Here is a 15,578-nt window from a genome sequence, read left to right as displayed (position 1 = left end):
CTCTGTCTTCCCCCCCATACCCCACAATCTGCTTGTCCCATTTCATTCTAGGAAGCCAGAGCCATGGTTATGTTATATAATCTGATGGTTATCTAGTGTAGTCTGATGAAAGAACTAAACAACTATCCTGTTGGCTTTATAGGAATTAAAAAAAAAATTATGCTGCACTTTTCTGTCCTCTTTGGTCAGATAGCCAAGCAGCCTCCTCCTCTATTGAGAGGTAGGGGGGAATTTAAGAGGGGAAAAGTGCAGTCTTTAAAGAACTACAATTTTTTTTATCTGCAACCACAGACAGGGCCTTCACAAAATCTCGGGTGGATCTCACAGAGTTTTCATTTTTCACCACTGCACAATGTTTAGAAGAGGTTAATACTGTCTACCAAATTGAAGTTTTATTGTATTCTTGAGTAGTTATTTTCATTTAAGAACCAAAATGTATGGACTAGAATTCCTTACTACTTTAAATGTGCTTTACTTTATGTTGTGAACATTGCTTTTAATCTGTACTTTACCGTTTAATAATTTTTTTATAAGGGCCCTCTCAATCTCTGCACACTTCTTCTCAAATACGGATATATTACTTTTTTCTGTAAGTTGTTATTACCTCACAGTAGATACCCCTTTTCAGATAATAGCATGTACCAAAGAAACCTTCACAATAAGTTCCAGTTTGTTAGTGTTCTTAAGAACTTTGATAATACTTTAACCTTTAAAGAATCATTTATAAAAAACCACAGAAAATTCAGAGCATCAGCAAGTAAAAATATCTTTGTTAAACTTCCAGTGTGTTTAATTGTTTCCTTAGCCTCTGCTGTATTTTACTATTAATTTATGAAGATATATTGGGTAACCTGAGTGAGTTGCTATTTTCTGCCCCATGAGAAATGACTGGAAAATTCTGCCTTCTGGATTTGGCACAATTGATGTACCCATATGCTATTAAAATACAAGTATTAAAGTCAATCCTGGTACATTTTAATATATATTTTAATAGGGTTGTGTTTTTTATTTTTTTAGGACAATTAAAGTAGAAGTGTATGATTGGGATAGAGATGGAAGGTAAGACATTAATTCTATTGTTAAACTTTAGGGTTATCCGTGTGTATTTATATGCATGTTTTAAAATGTATAAATATATAGTGGCCAGAACAGGACTGAGGACTAGAGAATGGTATTTATCAATATTTAGAGGTACAGGTATTGGAAAAAAAGTTATGCTGTGCTACAGTTCTGTTTTGGTTTGCGGTTGTGGTAAATGCTGATGTATTAGCCCATTTCAAACATGAAGTGCATATATTCGTACATGGAACAAGCAAGATGGAATGCTTTGTGATCTGTAAAATCAGTTTTGTGAATCTCATTAAGTTATCAGTTAATGTACATGTATGAAGAGAGGGATAATCCATTTTATAATCTACTTTCTTTTGCTTAAAACACTGCTTCATAAACTGTTGCTTTTCAAGTATGATAAAATGCCTGAGCCTGCAATTGCTACTTCATGGTTGCCTAGATATTGCGACACAGAAACTACCTATTAATTATCATAATTTCAGATTGGGTTTGAATGTTAATTTCCATGCCTGTCTTCATCAAAACATTGTTGTAAACTCTAGAGTTGGAAGACCTGGGTTTTAAATAACTCCATTGCTAGAAAGAGGATGGTGGAATATACGTGGAATTTCTGTTGCTAAATTCAAGAGGGGCAATCTGTTACTATTCAAGCTTGCTGTCTGTACTGTGTACCTTTTTTCTGAAGAAACTAGCTTTTCAAATTGCCTTTATTTTGACAAACAAGATAGATTTTTTTTTTTTTTTTTTTTTTTTTTTTTTTTAATCAGGCTGGCTTTATACCTCTTGTTCTTTTAAAAATGTTCGAGCTTATATCTTAATACTTTGGTTAGAAACTGTACTCATAAATCATGGTACTAGAACTTGTATGCAATACAAGAATATGTTGATTTCTATTATCTTTAAGTTTGTCTGTCTTAATTATGTCCTATTACTCTTAATTTACATTTTAAATATATGGATATGGACTTACATTTGGATTTTTAAAAGTATATTATTTATTAAACATAATGTTTTTAATATTGCTAATGCAATTTGCTTCTAGTATTATAGCTAATGATATTGTGCTTCTGTGGCCCAATAGATCTTGTAATCATAATAGCCATATTTATCCTGTGCTGCCATTCATTTCCTTGCTGACAAGGTCCAAAACCAGTTTCAGCTTTCTCAGCTTATACTTTTGTCTTTTTGGTTCCATCATGAAGCCTGTTGATTTATAAGCATTCTTATCACATGTTTACTCTCTATAAATACCTACAAGTGCAAATTGATCCTTCTTGATTAGATATTCCCTGGAGTGAGAAAATAACATATTTTTGCAATTAAAAACACAAGGATTTAAATTAACAAAGCCATATTAGCAAAAAATCACTGCATCACTGTAACAATGAATTTCTATTAACATCCTCTGTTCCTCACTTAGATTGCCAAATCCTTAAAAATGTGATATATTTACACTTTTGTGTATAAACTACAATATTTTTTGAAAATAATCTAACAATGAAAAATTAAATTATATTGCCAAGTTAATAAAAAAAAAGATTAAATTTTATTAAGGTATCAAACCCCATGTGCTGTCCCATTTTGTCCAAAATCTGAAACTGAGGTATGATTAAAAAGAAAAGGAAGAAGTCTGACAAATAATATTGTGTAGCTGCAATTCTGAGTGAAATCTTCAACGTACTGTGGAATTCAGGCAATCATTAGCCTCTACACTCTCCCAAACAGTTTGAAAGATTATCTGAAATTTTATTAAGGTATCAAACCCCATGTGCTGTCCCATTTTGTCCAAAATCTGAAACTGAGGTATGATTAAAAAGAAAAGGAAGAAGTCTGACAAATAATATTGTGTAGCTGCAATTCTGAGTGAAATCTTCAACGTACTGTGGAATTCAGGCAATCATTAGCCTCTACACTCTCCCAAACAGTTTGAAAGATTATCTGCTTTTGCTCACCTTCTACTCTGAATACCTATAAAATTAATATCTAAAAAACAAAAAGTGAAGGATACTATTTACATGTATACCTTTTTATTCTAATTGTATGATTTTTTCACCTTTCACTTTCTACCTTTTTGGAATTTAAAAGCAGGCAGAACACTGACATCTTACATGTTAAATTCTTCAGAAAGATGAGACAGCACTCATCTCATGTAACTTCAGACAATGTAAAAATCAGACAACTAGATTGAGCTAATCATTTAAGCTACTTCAGTAGCTTACAGGGGAAAATGGTCTGATTGAATGCTAACTGGAATAAATTGCCATTTGGTGGTGCCTATGACTTACTAATGATTGTAGCAAGAACCTAAGTGCCTAATTTAACTTTGACATTGCCAAATGTATCTGAAGTGAATCCCATTCAAGAATTAGTCTATCAATTTTTTGTATAATGCTGCTGTTACTCAGTTTATATTAATTTCCATTTTTGATGGACTCTTTGTTTATAAGCAGTTGTTACGCTAGCTGATGACCTCACTAGGCTGAATCTGTTTGCTCCAAAGATGTGCAGTCTGGGCAGGAACAACCTTTGAAAGATCATCAGAGAGCCTGCTAGATAGCATAGCAAGTTATACTGAATATTGCAGGTTAGTCTGCAATCAGTAAGGCAATATTATTGTGCATATACTTGGTTTCTGAATCTTGACTTGACTCTGACTTCTTGAGTCTTGACTTAGAGTTTTTTTCTTTTTCCCCATTCTATGGTATCTGTGCTTTGGGAAAATGGCGCCAGGGTTCTTTGGGTTGAGCTTCTTACTGTCACTTTCATGAATTGCATTATTGAGAGTTGTATATTCTTAGCTCTTACTTATTTTCAAACATCACTTGAAATTTCTTGACTAAAAGGTAACACAGGTCCTTTGTAACATTAACACTATTAATTATTAAATATTTCTTTGTCTCAAACCAGTTTTTGCACAAAAACTGTCAAAATGTGAACCACTTGTTCTAATTGATACCTTTTATTGCTCCTAAGATCTGTGATGAACCCCAAAATATTTGGTGCTATAAGAAGTCACAAAAGTTGTTTTTATTACTTTGGACAAGCCCACTTGTGTGAAACAAAGTGACTTTCTTTTTGTTGAGTGTCCTTATCAATGAACTACTTACAGACAGGTCTTACAGAAGGAAAAAATAAGATGATATGCAACTTCATGTCAGCACATCAGCAATACTCTGATTTTTTTATTTCTCTCTGAAGGCTTTTTCACTAATTTCAAATAAATTGTTACTTAGCATACATGGTGCAAAAGCCTTGACGTTTATGATCTGTTATGCAGAAGAAATGGTTTTTTCTTGAATTTTAAAGCTGTAAATATTACCATGCTAACCTATGGCCACCAAATCATTCATCTGAGAATCTAAAGACTGCAGGAGAGATTGTAAATCTCAGATTATAGGCTCTCTCATCTTATTTCTTGTCCTTCATCTTCATCCTCCTTCTCCAGCTAGATAGTTGATTTTTAGATTATGGCACTTTTCCCCTTACTCATTGACATATTTCTGGTGATGATTGTCCTTTCCTTCGTTATTTTTTTTTCTGTTAGATTATTAAAAAAAATGAAAGTTAGTACAATTCTGAAAGTGATTTTCAGCACTTCAAAGCATAGTACCAAAAGTGGCAGATTTAGGAAGATGTTGTTCAAGTGGTCATTTTATGTGCTCAGAGTCTCTGATTCAGGGTTCTGATATGCCACTCACGGACAAAAGTCTTTAAGTCTAGGAATATTTGGTGTTAGGAAGGCAAACAGAATAACTTCTTTGGATTCTCAATCCAGAGACTAATACGGAGGTCCATTTGGTGAAGTGTGATCATGAATATTGGGAGGGATCAGTGCCTTGTTTTTCTTAATGAGTTATACTTCTGGCAAAGGCAAATGTTGTCCAACAGGCACTCATCTTTCAGAGCCAACCTAGTGGAGGGGCGTACATCCATCTGAATACTGAGCGTTAAGATCCAGGTTGATGATCTTTTAACTGCAGAGAACTCTGAGACTGGTTATATATGCCCATACCTTTTTAACATGATTAGTCAGAGAAATAATATCTTTCTAGCTCAGTTCTTACCAGTCTGTGTATATTACCGCAAGGAAAGGAGGCTTTCCAATGTCTCTTAGAATTAAGGAAACAATTACTTTTGAGCAGTACAGATCTTTTTTTCCCCAGAGACAACGCTGTCTGGAATTGCTTATGTTTCCTCTGTTTGCTACAGCATGTTTGTAGGTAGTCATTGAGCTATTGTTTGAATTTCTGTCTTTGAAATATACAAGCTGACTTGAAAATTTAAGGTAAGAACTGTTATGAAAGGGGAAGATTCCTCTTTAACCAAGGTGCGTTTTGCTCCAGTGCCATGGTTACCCAAGGTTAAATACACCTTATGTGCTGCAGCCCATATAGAACTTGAGTTCCATAGGCTGTATGGGTGGCTTCTTCTGTTCCCCTGGTTAAATAGTCATTGCAATCTGGAGAGCATTTAGTCAAAGCAGGTGATACCTCCAAAATGTGTTTCTTAAGAAAAGTCTTTGTCTCAGAAGCAATTTCCTGATCTCCAAACTGGAATGGGAGTGTTTCATGAGAGGTGGTCCCTTCTGAATCTGAGTAATCAGGAATATCTTCACCATATAGTATTTCTCAAGCTTTCTTACAGGATGCTTTGCTTATTTCATGCGTATTAGCATGATGACTGGACCTTTTAATTGTTTGTTTTGCATATTTTGTGAAGTCATGCTGGTTTCAGAAAGTGAGATTTATATTTGGGGTTTGTTTTTTTAATTTCATTTCACTATGAATAAATCAAGAAAGAAATTTCATGTTGCTATGGATTGTTTCCATTTTTCCTCTTCTTGCAACATTCAGATTTATTTAAATTTGCTTTTAATATTTATATCTTAATTAGAAGTGTGCTGTATTTCTTAAAAACAAATTTTACAAGTAACAAAGTCATAAAACCTTGACTTTCTATTCTAGTTTACCATTGGAGGGAAGGTAAAAAGTTAGTTTCATAGCTCACCAGATGCGGAGGCAGAGTGTAGAGGAGATACAACGCCTTGTTAGGGAAGAACTGTGAAAACGGAGGGAGACGCAGGCAGGGGGGAATGGGAGTTGGAGCAGCAGTGAGGACAGTTCAGCTGGGAAGAGTGGAGAATGGGAACAGGTATTGTGACTGCTGGCACTTGTGTAGCCAGCTGTTAGGCACTCACCCCTGCGGTCACTTCCATCCCAGGCACCTGTCTGAGATACGAACCTGCAGTTCAGTCCCTTCTGGCAGCCCTGTGGTTTCTGTGCCCCAGCTCCCTGACCCCAGCCACTTTTCTCAGCGATGCTTCATCCACTACACTCTCTCTGGCCACCCTGTTCACCGTGGCCTCTTGGCAGCATGCCATCCCCTAGTTAAGAGTTGACAAAGCAGTTTTCAAAACGTGTGTGACAGCACGAGTGTTGAATGTATTCTTGGAGCAGGAATAGAATTTAGAAAGAAGCAGCTTGGAAACCACTGCTTTAGTGTTAGGTTAAGATCTACTTTCCAGTGGTGTCTAATACCGTAAGCTGAGTAGCCTCAGTGGATTGCTTTTCTCCTCCCAGATGGGAAGACAGAGTGGCTGAAATAAGCTTTGGGTCTTCCCCTTAAAAGTACCATTCAATGTCACATTACACAAATTGGTAGGGCTGGTCTTTTCTGGTTTAAGTTACTCCTCTCACACTCTTAATACCTCCTTTTCTCTCACATAGTCTTGCACACAGTTCAGTGTCTGTGATGCCAGTGGTCAACCAGTGAGAAAATGGTGATAGTCTTTGATAGTCCACTCTGGTTTTTCAGACTCTGTAAGCTTACATTGGGGTCAGATCACTAATTTACAACCTAGTCCTCATTGTGCAGCTAAGTTAAGCAGAAGCCATCAGAAAGATTTAAGCTAATACTTTTCATCTCTAAAATTTTATTACTAATAGAGTGAACACACAACAGAGGGAAAAATAAAGATTTTTAAGCAAATTATATCTTTTGCCATTGCTCCTTTCTTGGGTGTCAGTTCATATTAGCTGTGCTTCTCTTTTTCATAAATAGATATAATACATGTTTAAATTACTAAATGCTGTGCATTTGATTTAAAAACTTCTCTTTTAATACAGCCATGATTTCATCGGCGAATTCACAACAAGTTACAGAGAGTTGTCGAGAGGGCAATCTCAGTTCAACGTGTATGAGGTAAGTATTGTGAGTATTTACTCACTTTCAGGAAATAAATGAGAACACCTCCAATGTTTTCATGGCAAACTGGTCAAATCTGCACAGTGCTTGTCAAAATCAAACTTTGGCATTATTTCACATTTCTCCTTTTATAAAGAAGAACAGAGAATCTAAAAGTGCTGATTCATTAGAGCACGGGTCTTATGAGGACCAGCTGAGGGAACTGGGGTTGTGTAGCCTGGAGAAAAGGAGGCTGAGGGGAGACCTCATCGCTCTCTACAACTCCCTGAAAGGAGGTTGTAGCGAGGTGGGTGTCGGTCTCTTCTCCCAAGTAACAAGCGATAGGACGAGAGGAAATGGCCTCAAGTTGCGCCAGGGGAGGTTTAGATTGGACATGAGGAAAAATTTCTTCACTTGAAAGGTTTATCAAGCATTGGCACAGGCTGCCCAGGGAGTCACCATCCCTGGAAGGATTTGAAAGATGTGTAGATGTGGCGCTTAGGGACATAGTTTAGTGGCGGTGCTAGGTTAACGGTTGGACTCGATGATCTTAAAGGTCTTTTCTAACCCCAACGATTCTATGATTCTGTAAAAAGATTTAAAGCCAAGTAGATATGTGTGCACATGTATGCACGCTGGGCTGTGATAGGGTAAGAAGAGCACTTCAAGCAGCTGGGTTGATATGACATAACTTGGAGCAAATACTGGGTTACCCCCATTTGTATATGAACAATTTGTCATTTATTTCTCCTTTTGCCAACTGTTACATGTGTTGCATGCTATTTTCTCCTATCCAGAGAATATCTGGTGATTCCTATGTCAGATACAGTCACATGCCTTTGATCTTAAGTGCAGGCTTTAGAATCTTTTGAGTTTTGATGCAGAGCTTACAAGTGACAGAGAACTTAGCTTACTTATTGGTAGGGTTTTTCATGTGATAAGTTACCATCTTTGCTTAAAAATTTGCACATCATTTCTGGTTTAGGATTCATACATCTGCCAGCTACTGGGATTGACAGGCAGTTGTCAATTCAGTTACAGAGTTTTATATTGTTAGATGAGTTCTAACTGTGGTAAGACCTTATCGTGTATTGTAGGTGAATGCAGACTACATCCACATTCCCTCCTAGTCTTCTTTTTCTTCCCTTTTCTCCTCAGGGCCCTGTGGCCAAAATTGTGCAGGCTTGTTTATTCCAGATCTAATAAATCCCTAGTTTAAGGCTTCTTTCTTAACTTAATCTGAGATTATTGGAATTTGCGAAAAAGTAAACTTTTTTCCCGAAGATCAAACTTTACTGAATCTTCAAAATATGCTATAATTTATTCGCAGAAGCAATCAATGAGTTTGTGCACACCAAAATTGAGATGCACAAACATGAAGTGTCATAAAGGGTCTAATTTTTGGCATTTTTTTTCTTTTTTGGAAAGGTCCCCTTAAAAATTATCCCAGGTTTGGGCACAAAAAATTGACTGCAAAAAAAAAGTCTAAGTATTGACACTCCTGCATTAAAACTTCATTTTTTAAATTAATATTCCAGAAGAATCTCAGTCTGGAATGAGAAATGTATCATGAAATTTCAAAATGTGTTAAATAAGGAGAGGCAATAGGAGGAAGAAATTTAAAATGTATTTTGTCACTGAGAAGAGGTGTCAACTTACAGACTTTTCCTAAGGAAATACGTTACATTCTGCAGTGTTCAATTCCAGCTTATGGTTTTTTAGATCCAAGAAATTGCATTTTGAGTTTTGAGTCCCCATTATTTTTATGCATAACTTAGATCACTTCAGTTTTATCTTCAGTAGGTAACAGTGTGTAGTACTGTAACTCAAATACTGTGAATGTGCTCCCCAGCTAGAAGCAGTACAGGTGAGTTAGAGTTATGCTGCATCTGATCTAGTAAGTTCTGCCTAGATTGTCTTAGTCTAATGATCCGTTCTGGTGCTGATTTAACATGGTTATCCTCCTTTTAGGACCAGAGGTAGGAAGTCTACCTACCCTATGCTGTGTACACGTACTGGCTTGTCTAGGTCTGTGTCAGGGGTCTGCACTGTATTGCATCGTGTACTTGGAGTTGTCTTCCAGAATGCCTGTAAAAGGAATTGGTTTCTTTCCCATGGTAAAACAATGTGGAGTGTTTCAAGTTCCACCTCCTTTTTGTGTGTCTGTGTACAAAAGTCAGGAAGTATTAACCCTAATTTAGGTGACATGGATAATAGGCAACTAAGTCTAGTTGCCTGATTGCCCTGTGTTTCCTTTTTCACCCAGCAGTAGCCTAGTGCTCAGGTACACAACAGTACCTAAGCATCTAATTCACCATTCTGATGATAGGCATTCTTGATACATTTGCACAAAAACCCACAGCTGTCTCCTGATATTGATGTGGTGGCGGTGTTTGGGAACAGGTTAATTAGAGCAGCGTTACCATAAAGAGATACTCCCTGCAAGGGCTCCAGAGTAACAATTTTCACATGGGAATAATGCATGTATTCCAGGCACCTGTATATTCCCCTGTGTCAAAGTACATGCTATTGCATTTTCACATACGTATGCATATGTCCAGCCATTTGTGTTAAAGCTTTTTAGCACCCTCCATCTCACACATGCTCACAGACAAAGCGTATGGATTGTGCCAGATACTTTCAGTTTCTCTAAGGTGAAGTGCTGAATCTGTAGGTTTTGCTCTGTAGGTCTTTCATAGCCTCACTTACTGAGATTTGCAAAGAGCCTTCTTTGTTTTATTTTTAACTTCACTGTTTCGTTGTCTTTCTCAGTCAATTCTGTTCTCATTTTTGCTGTGTTTCATTTCTGGATACGAGCATTCATACAACAGAAGAAAACTACTGTTTAGGCAAGGTACAGTCTGTGCTGTATTTATTGTTCTAAGGTGTTTATATACCGGGAATAGAGGAACCTTAGAAGAGTCAAGTGTGAAGTTTGTATTCAGTGCTTCATGTCAGAGAGTCATGAAACCAAAGAACTGTGTGTTTATAGGTAGAGTTTTTTAGTGTGCATTTTTTTTACGATTTCTCTTTGACAGATCCTTTATAAAAATAAACTGATTATAAAATATGAGATCTTTTGTCCCTTTCAGAGTTTATAAATAGTATTAAACACAGGAATGGTCCAGTTTTGAGTTTAGTTGTGTTTCCCTTTCTTTCACATTGGAGAGGCTATAGTCTCCTCTCTAATGAACTTACAAGATGTTTGTATCAGTTGAGTAATGAACATAACCCAGGAAAATAATAGATTGCTGTCATCACACCACAGTACAAATGCCCATTCCTAGGTCTGATTACCAGCAGGATTATTCTAGTTAAAAGCGGCCCTCTCTTGGAAAATGTCATCATCCACAGAGCTCTCCCGCTCTCTAGAAGTTCTGGTACCATAAAATGGCTCCTCTTACTGCATAAGCAGTTTCAACCCTTGTCTTATATAATGCAGACCAAGTATAGGAACTGAAGAAAAAGTAAGGCACTTAGCATTTTTTTTTCCCCCTGTTGTTTTGGAAATCCCTGAAAATATTTCTTCTTTCTCGTATTCTGGAGCTCCTTCCCAGCTGCTACCTGGGACATTGTGTGTGATATTTTTCTTGGGATTTCTTTAGTGACTCTATCCTTGCCAGAGTTACCAGAAGCCAAGATTTTGATCTTACCCCTCCCTCCCCACCTTCCCCAGGGGAAAGTAATATCTAAGGCTCCCCAACATCAACAATGCTCATATGTGCCATCCAGAAAAACAGGAATAGCTTTTTCCGCCAAATCTCCCCTTAACGTAGTCTTGTCAGTATGAGCATCTCCTCTTTGAAATTAGCAGCTAATTTGCCTTCAAATCATACTGCAGGTAATACAGGCACTTCTGCTATGTGATGCCACCTGGTGACTTATGGATTCATATGGGCTGTGGTTGCTTTTGGGATGGTTCCGTAACTAGCTGTCTTGAGGACTGCGGTTCTATTCCCTCTTTGTCCATTGTGGTAGGAGAGCCTATTCCTGAATTTAGACTTGCATATGTGTCCAGATTGTTGAAACTCCTGACCAGCCTGTCTGCAAGATTTTCGTTGCTGTAATCTTAATCCCATGATTGGGACTTCTTTCAGTTCTGCTTCTCCCAAGGGTGATTCAGATGTAAGACAAATGCAGTCATGGTTAGCCTGGTAGGCAGTTTAATTTCAAGACCTCTTATGTACCTCAGAATAAATACTTAAGACCTTCTTCTGGGTTTTAGGTATGCTTTTTGAAGGATTTAGGTCAGCTTCTGTGTTTGCACCATGAGTTCCAGCATCATGCAGTTTGTATGAATGGTGTCTGTCAGAACTGAAATGTGTTTTTTCTTCTTCATGGAAAGGTATTCTTGCTAATAATGAGAAGACAAACCTATGTGGCTGTAGCCTGTTTTTTTTCTGTATGGTGGGCAGATCTTGGACTACTGCCATTAAACATCAGTATTTTGTAAAATTTCATATTCCTAATATAGGTGATCACAAATATGATGGTTTAGGCAAGCACTAATGTAAGGTGGGGAAGGAGGGTGCTTCAATTATGTGCTGCACTTTTATTTTGAAGATGAGCAAAGGTGCTGCTGTGCAAAGCAGGACAAAGATAACTGAAAGCCATGGGTTTTTTTCTTATTTAGATCCAAGATCAACCCCAGAATTACTGTAATTTACAGCAGTTTGCTATGGATAGTGTCACAGCACAGATACTGTGTGCAGTGAAAATGTCCTCTCATGTTGTATCACTGACATGACTCCTACCCTACCAGGAATATTCTGTCATAACATCTTAAGTCATTTTGCAGTTTCTTAAATATAGTATCAATATCTTACTCCCAGCAATAGCATACATTTCCTGAGCATCCCAGGTTTGCCTCCCCACATTGCAATCCTCTGTACTTTGGTACTGCTTCTACTTGATCAGTCTGTGCAATATCAGAACAAAAGAGGCTGGACAAATTCTTTTTTAATTGTTTTGCATTTACAAATTGACCCAAGGCAGGTAGAGAAATTTGTGTTTGAGTGGGTGTCCCATACTTTCAGATTAGAAACGTTGCTATAACAAGCTGGTTTCAATTGACCTTTTTTTAATAGGTAAGAGTTCATGTAGCTACCTAGGTTACTGCAGGGGTGTAAGGCTTTCAGAGGCTAAAATGTTGTTTTATTTATAAAGTTACCTGAAATTTGAGAAAAAAACCACATAAATATGATAATAATTATAGTACCTGGAATTATAGGAGAGAGACAAGCTGTGATTTAATTCATTTTTGATACCAAGTAGATGCCTTGTTTCCCATGATATTTCACTCCAAGCTCTAGTGCATTTCCTAGCAATTCCTAAGAAGCCAATTGTCAAGTTACCTGAAGCAGAAGATTCAGATGAATCTGGTTTTTGGCATTTAATGACTGCTGGCAAGAAATATGCTGCTAACTCAGGCCTGACCACTGGATTCTGGAGAGTTTTGAATGAAGGGCCACAGGGCAGGGCAGGCAGTCTGTTACCTTCATCTTCCTCTTCTGGGCAGTTGTCAGCAGGAGTCACTTTCTGGCTAAGATTCTGGTTCAACAAGAATTACTGCATTGTGTATAAATCACCATTACACAGATTTAATCCATTGCTCAGCAGTCAAGACACTGTTATAGGAGGGACAGGGGTTATTTGGGGTTTTTTAAGTGTTAAAGGGCTTATGTATGTGTAAGGCAGTAAAAGCTTTGAAGAATACTTACCTGTATTCTGTGTGGCATACTGCAGGGAAAGAGTCACTCATTTAGCCTGTTTGGGAAGACCTCAAATGATAGTTTTCTCTTTCTGCCTTACATTTCACAGCTGTTCTGTGTTGTGCAAGGAATATGATCTTTAAATGTAATTTCATTTTGGCTGGGGGTAGAGAATTTTTGGAAGACATGTATTACTATTTTTCCCATTTTCAGGCAAAATTGTTTAAATATTTCATAGCAGTTAAGTGACTAAGATTTCAATTGGGAATGTTTTCATTCCTTGTCATTCACAGAACATCTGTGAGTAGTTTACAGTAAAACTTGGCAGTAAGCCACAAGGAGTTGAGTTTCCTAGTTCTGTCGGAGATAGTTGATCGACCTAATTAACAAAATAATGTTTTGCTTCCAATTCCATGTGCAATTTTGAAAAAAGCAGGAGTACATTTTAATGCGTATGTAATGAAACTGACTGAGACTTGCCTTTGAATGGGTAGGTATTCAGAAGGGAAACAATTTTTATTGGCGGCTACAGTGAGAAATTTTATAGGTGTGGGTTCAAGACATTCAGGAAAACTGTTTAATGTTTTGTAGTCCAGTTTCATGAAGATTCTTGTGTGTGGGGAGTGCACTGAGCCCCCACAACTCCTGTACGCCAGTCAGGTGGTGGTCTGTGCCATTTTCATGAAATTACTGACTAGTTTCTATTCTGGCACAGTATGATCTGACCCCCCCATCCTGTCGGCCAGATCCTGTCATTGCACCAAATACAGAAACTAGGAGTAGAACAACTCTCATGTTTCCCAGACAATACTGAGAAGAAGATGGAAACTGATTAACTGGAATGTGAAGAGGTGCATTGTGAGATGAAGGTGACACAGTACACAGAAACACTGGAATCAGGAATGCAGAAAAATGCAGAATCTTGTGAAAATTCAAAAAAGTGTTTCACTGAGCACTCAGATTTAATGAACACTCTCACCTCTGTTGTCCCGGTCCCCTATTTGTCAAATGCAAATAACAGCACTGGCTTACCTAGCAGGTACCATGAAGATAAATTCACTGGTTTTCAAATATGCATATATCCCAGCATTGAGGTGCATAAGTAAACAATATGCTGAATAAATTTAGAATCCACTGAAAATAGATTACTTTCTGCATTGAAAGTATCTTGACACTTATCTTTATGCTAAATCATAAATCAGACTGCTTTAATATTTGTATCTGTGTTTCTAGGTAATAAATCCAAAGAAAAAAGGAAAAAAGAAAAAGTATGTTAATTCTGGAACAGTAAGTAAATATCTTTTATTTTACTGGATGCTTTTCTTTTCTCTTGAAACAGAGTGTAGCTGAGTTGTAATTTAACAGGATTAGAACAGAACCTTCTGTGAAGGCCACGATAAACTATTTACTGTTATACAGCATTTATTTCCAGATTTTTTTAATTTGAAGAGTCTGATAAAAGCTGTGTCCAAGTGTCCTGTAACGTTGCCAATGATCTCCAAAATGAGTTATACCAGAATTTCAGTCAAATTCTTGAAATTACTGGACTGAATACTATTAATTTTTATCTGAAGCATATCTGCACTTTTAAAAGTCAATTTTCTTTTTAAATTTAACTGCTGAGCTAGCATCAGTAAAAGCTAGTATGCTTATCATGGCTAAACCAAAAAGAGTCAACGTATTTTATTACCAACAGGTTTTTGTAAATTTATGTTGAAAGATCTGTTAGTATAGTTTGGGATGAGAGTTCAATGTCCTTTTGTTCATATTCCATATTCTGTTTTATGAACCATTTGCTAGCAATGCAAATAATTCCCTTCAGCACTTTCTCAGCTGCTGGCATCCATGATGTTCAAAACATCATTTACAAAAAAATGAAGATAAATGTTGAAGAACTGTATATTGGAAAACCTTATCAGATATAAGATATGTTTTTTGAAAACACATCCAGCATGTGGGCTTTTTTCCACATGAACATTTCCAGTGAAGTCAGTAGGGCTACTTTCGCTCTGAACTGTATAGCCTTGAAGGAATGTTTTGTCATCCTCACATTCTTGTATGTCTGTTCATGAGTAGGAAAATAAACACTTATTTTGTACCTCTGCTTTAAATTGTAAAAAATAGGCAGAAGCAGCTTGTCCATGAAAATTTACCATGCAAGATCTGACTCATTAGATAATTTATTTTATGCTAACATATTCCTTTTACTACAATTTAGCGTGTTAAAATAAAGTTCTATTACGCTAAATTAGTGAGTCAGAAACTTATGAAAAGCAATTATTTTAAATCAATACTAAAAGTGTACTCAAAATTGTAGGTATGAAATCTGACTTAGGGTACAGAAAAGCAAAAAATGCATTTAAATGATCAATTTTCCTTTTGATTTTGGTTTTAAATATTTTAACAACTTCACATGTATCTGTCTGCATTTGAACAGACAAAATCAACTGTGTCCTGTTATCCTTTGTCTCAAATTACATGGAAATTTCCAATAAACAGCTGTTAGCAATTTTCATAGAATCATAGAATAGTTTGGGTTGGAAGGGACCTCTAAAGGTCATCTAGTCCAACCCCCCTGCCGTGGGCAGGGACATCTTCAACTAGATCAGGTTG

General features: G+C 36.8%; 1 protein-coding gene across 1 annotated transcript in view; it reads left to right on the top strand.

Annotated features, from left to right (window-relative positions):
• CPNE8 (copine 8) overlaps positions 1-15,578 on the top strand; it is a 107,506-nt gene that overhangs the window by 52,839 nt on the left and 39,089 nt on the right. Inside the window, exons 9-11 of the mRNA XM_019474582.1 lie at positions 1,018-1,059; positions 7,197-7,272; positions 14,199-14,252. Coding sequence (XP_019330127.1) covers positions 1,018-1,059; positions 7,197-7,272; positions 14,199-14,252 — 172 coding nt within the window. The remainder of the gene's footprint in view (positions 1-1,017; positions 1,060-7,196; positions 7,273-14,198; positions 14,253-15,578) is intronic.

The sequence above is a fragment of the Aptenodytes forsteri genome, unplaced genomic scaffold (genome assembly GCF_000699145.1).
Source record: "Aptenodytes forsteri isolate BGI_AS27 unplaced genomic scaffold, ASM69914v1 Scaffold137, whole genome shotgun sequence".
NCBI lineage: Eukaryota > Metazoa > Chordata > Aves > Sphenisciformes > Spheniscidae > Aptenodytes > Aptenodytes forsteri.
Note: the sequence above shows the minus strand (reverse complement) of the source record. Positions and strands in the feature narration are given on the sequence as shown.